Source organism: Alligator sinensis, unplaced genomic scaffold (genome assembly GCF_000455745.1).
Source record: "Alligator sinensis unplaced genomic scaffold, ASM45574v1 scaffold239_2, whole genome shotgun sequence".
NCBI lineage: Eukaryota > Metazoa > Chordata > Crocodylia > Alligatoridae > Alligator > Alligator sinensis.
In genome coordinates this window covers 264,861-266,146 of record NW_005842279.1, presented here as the reverse complement: position 1 = coordinate 266,146, position 1,286 = coordinate 264,861, and the positions used below count along the sequence as shown (strand labels likewise).

Here is a 1,286-nt window from a genome sequence, read left to right as displayed (position 1 = left end):
CAGGAATGGAAGCTGGCCTCCAGGCACTGTGCTCTCAAAGTAGGAACACAGGCCATGTTTATACAGCTGTGGAAATAAGCCCGGCCTACGCACTCCCATTTCCACACCGTGTGCCAGCTCTAGAAAGGAAGCCAGAAGGATGACTTGGTCACACCCCTCACACTGCGCTCACAACCTGAGTTCCTGGCCTACTGCAGATGGGCAGCCTGGGGCACCTCTGGGGCATGCAAGTTTCTCATTTATGGGGCTTGAATCAAATTGGGGACAGATGAGTGGCATATTTCCTTAGCAGTGAGACTGAGCACCCTGCTCCCATGGTGCAGACATGCCTAGAATGGCAAAAGAGTTCCTTAAGGACTCTGTACTTGTTTAGCAGTGCTGCATTTCCCAGAACAGTTGGGATGGGCCCCTGGATGCTACAAGGTCTGAAAGAGGGGCAGTGTGTTATATCTTGCTCCATTTTTTTTAAAAGGATGAACACCCCGCTGTGCCTGAAACAGCTGTGATTGGTTACCCTCATGAGATCAAAGGAGAAGGTATGTCTCTAAGGGCAAGTCCTGAATTGAAGTGTCAGCTGGAACTCTCTTTTTTGGAGCTTCCTGCCCTATGTAGCACACTGAGCACTGGGGTAGATTGCCCAGTTCAGCACACCAGCAGATACTATTGTGGCCAGTGCTCTATCCCCTCCTGCTTCTCAATCCCTTTCAAGGGTCTAGACTTGATACTCAAGGCCTTTGATGGTATAGGACCCTACTAATTAAAGGCCAGATTTCTTGCTGCATCAGCGCGGCATGTAGCTTGACATCAGCTGCCAAAGTTTGACATCCTCAGGGAGAGACTTGCAAAGGCCAAGGGGGTGAGAGGTGAGTAATTCCCCATGGGGAGCTGTCGGGACAGATTCCATTCCATCTGCTCACTTCCCTGCGCTGTCTGGGCATGATGCAGTTGTCCCTTTCCAGTTTTCTCTTCCCCTACTAGTGGCCAATCTAGTCTTATTTCCACTGGAATTCAGTCATTAACATGCAGCACATGTTCCCTGTTCACTTTCCTTCCAGGTGCCTTTGCTTTCGTAGTGTTGAAAGATGACACAGTTCAGACAGAACATGTTAAACAAGAGCTCAAAGCAATAGTTGCTTCCAAGATAGCAAAATATGCAGTGCCTGATCATGTGCTGGTAAGTGCTAGGAGGTGTAATTGTAAAAAATATCTTGTGTAACCGTGCTTAGCAGGAATAATCCTGTCTCAGTAATGCCACATGAGACCAGGTTCTCCGGAGCCTTAGGAGA

The 1,286-nt window shown here is 48.8% G+C and overlaps 1 protein-coding gene across 1 annotated transcript in view; it reads left to right on the top strand.

Annotated features, from left to right (window-relative positions):
- Positions 1 to 1,286, top strand: part of ACSS1 (acyl-CoA synthetase short chain family member 1) — a 64,727-nt gene that overhangs the window by 60,918 nt on the left and 2,523 nt on the right. Inside the window, exons 12-13 of the mRNA XM_025209289.1 lie at positions 473 to 536; positions 1,056 to 1,174. Coding sequence (XP_025065074.1) covers positions 473 to 536; positions 1,056 to 1,174 — 183 coding nt within the window. The remainder of the gene's footprint in view (positions 1 to 472; positions 537 to 1,055; positions 1,175 to 1,286) is intronic.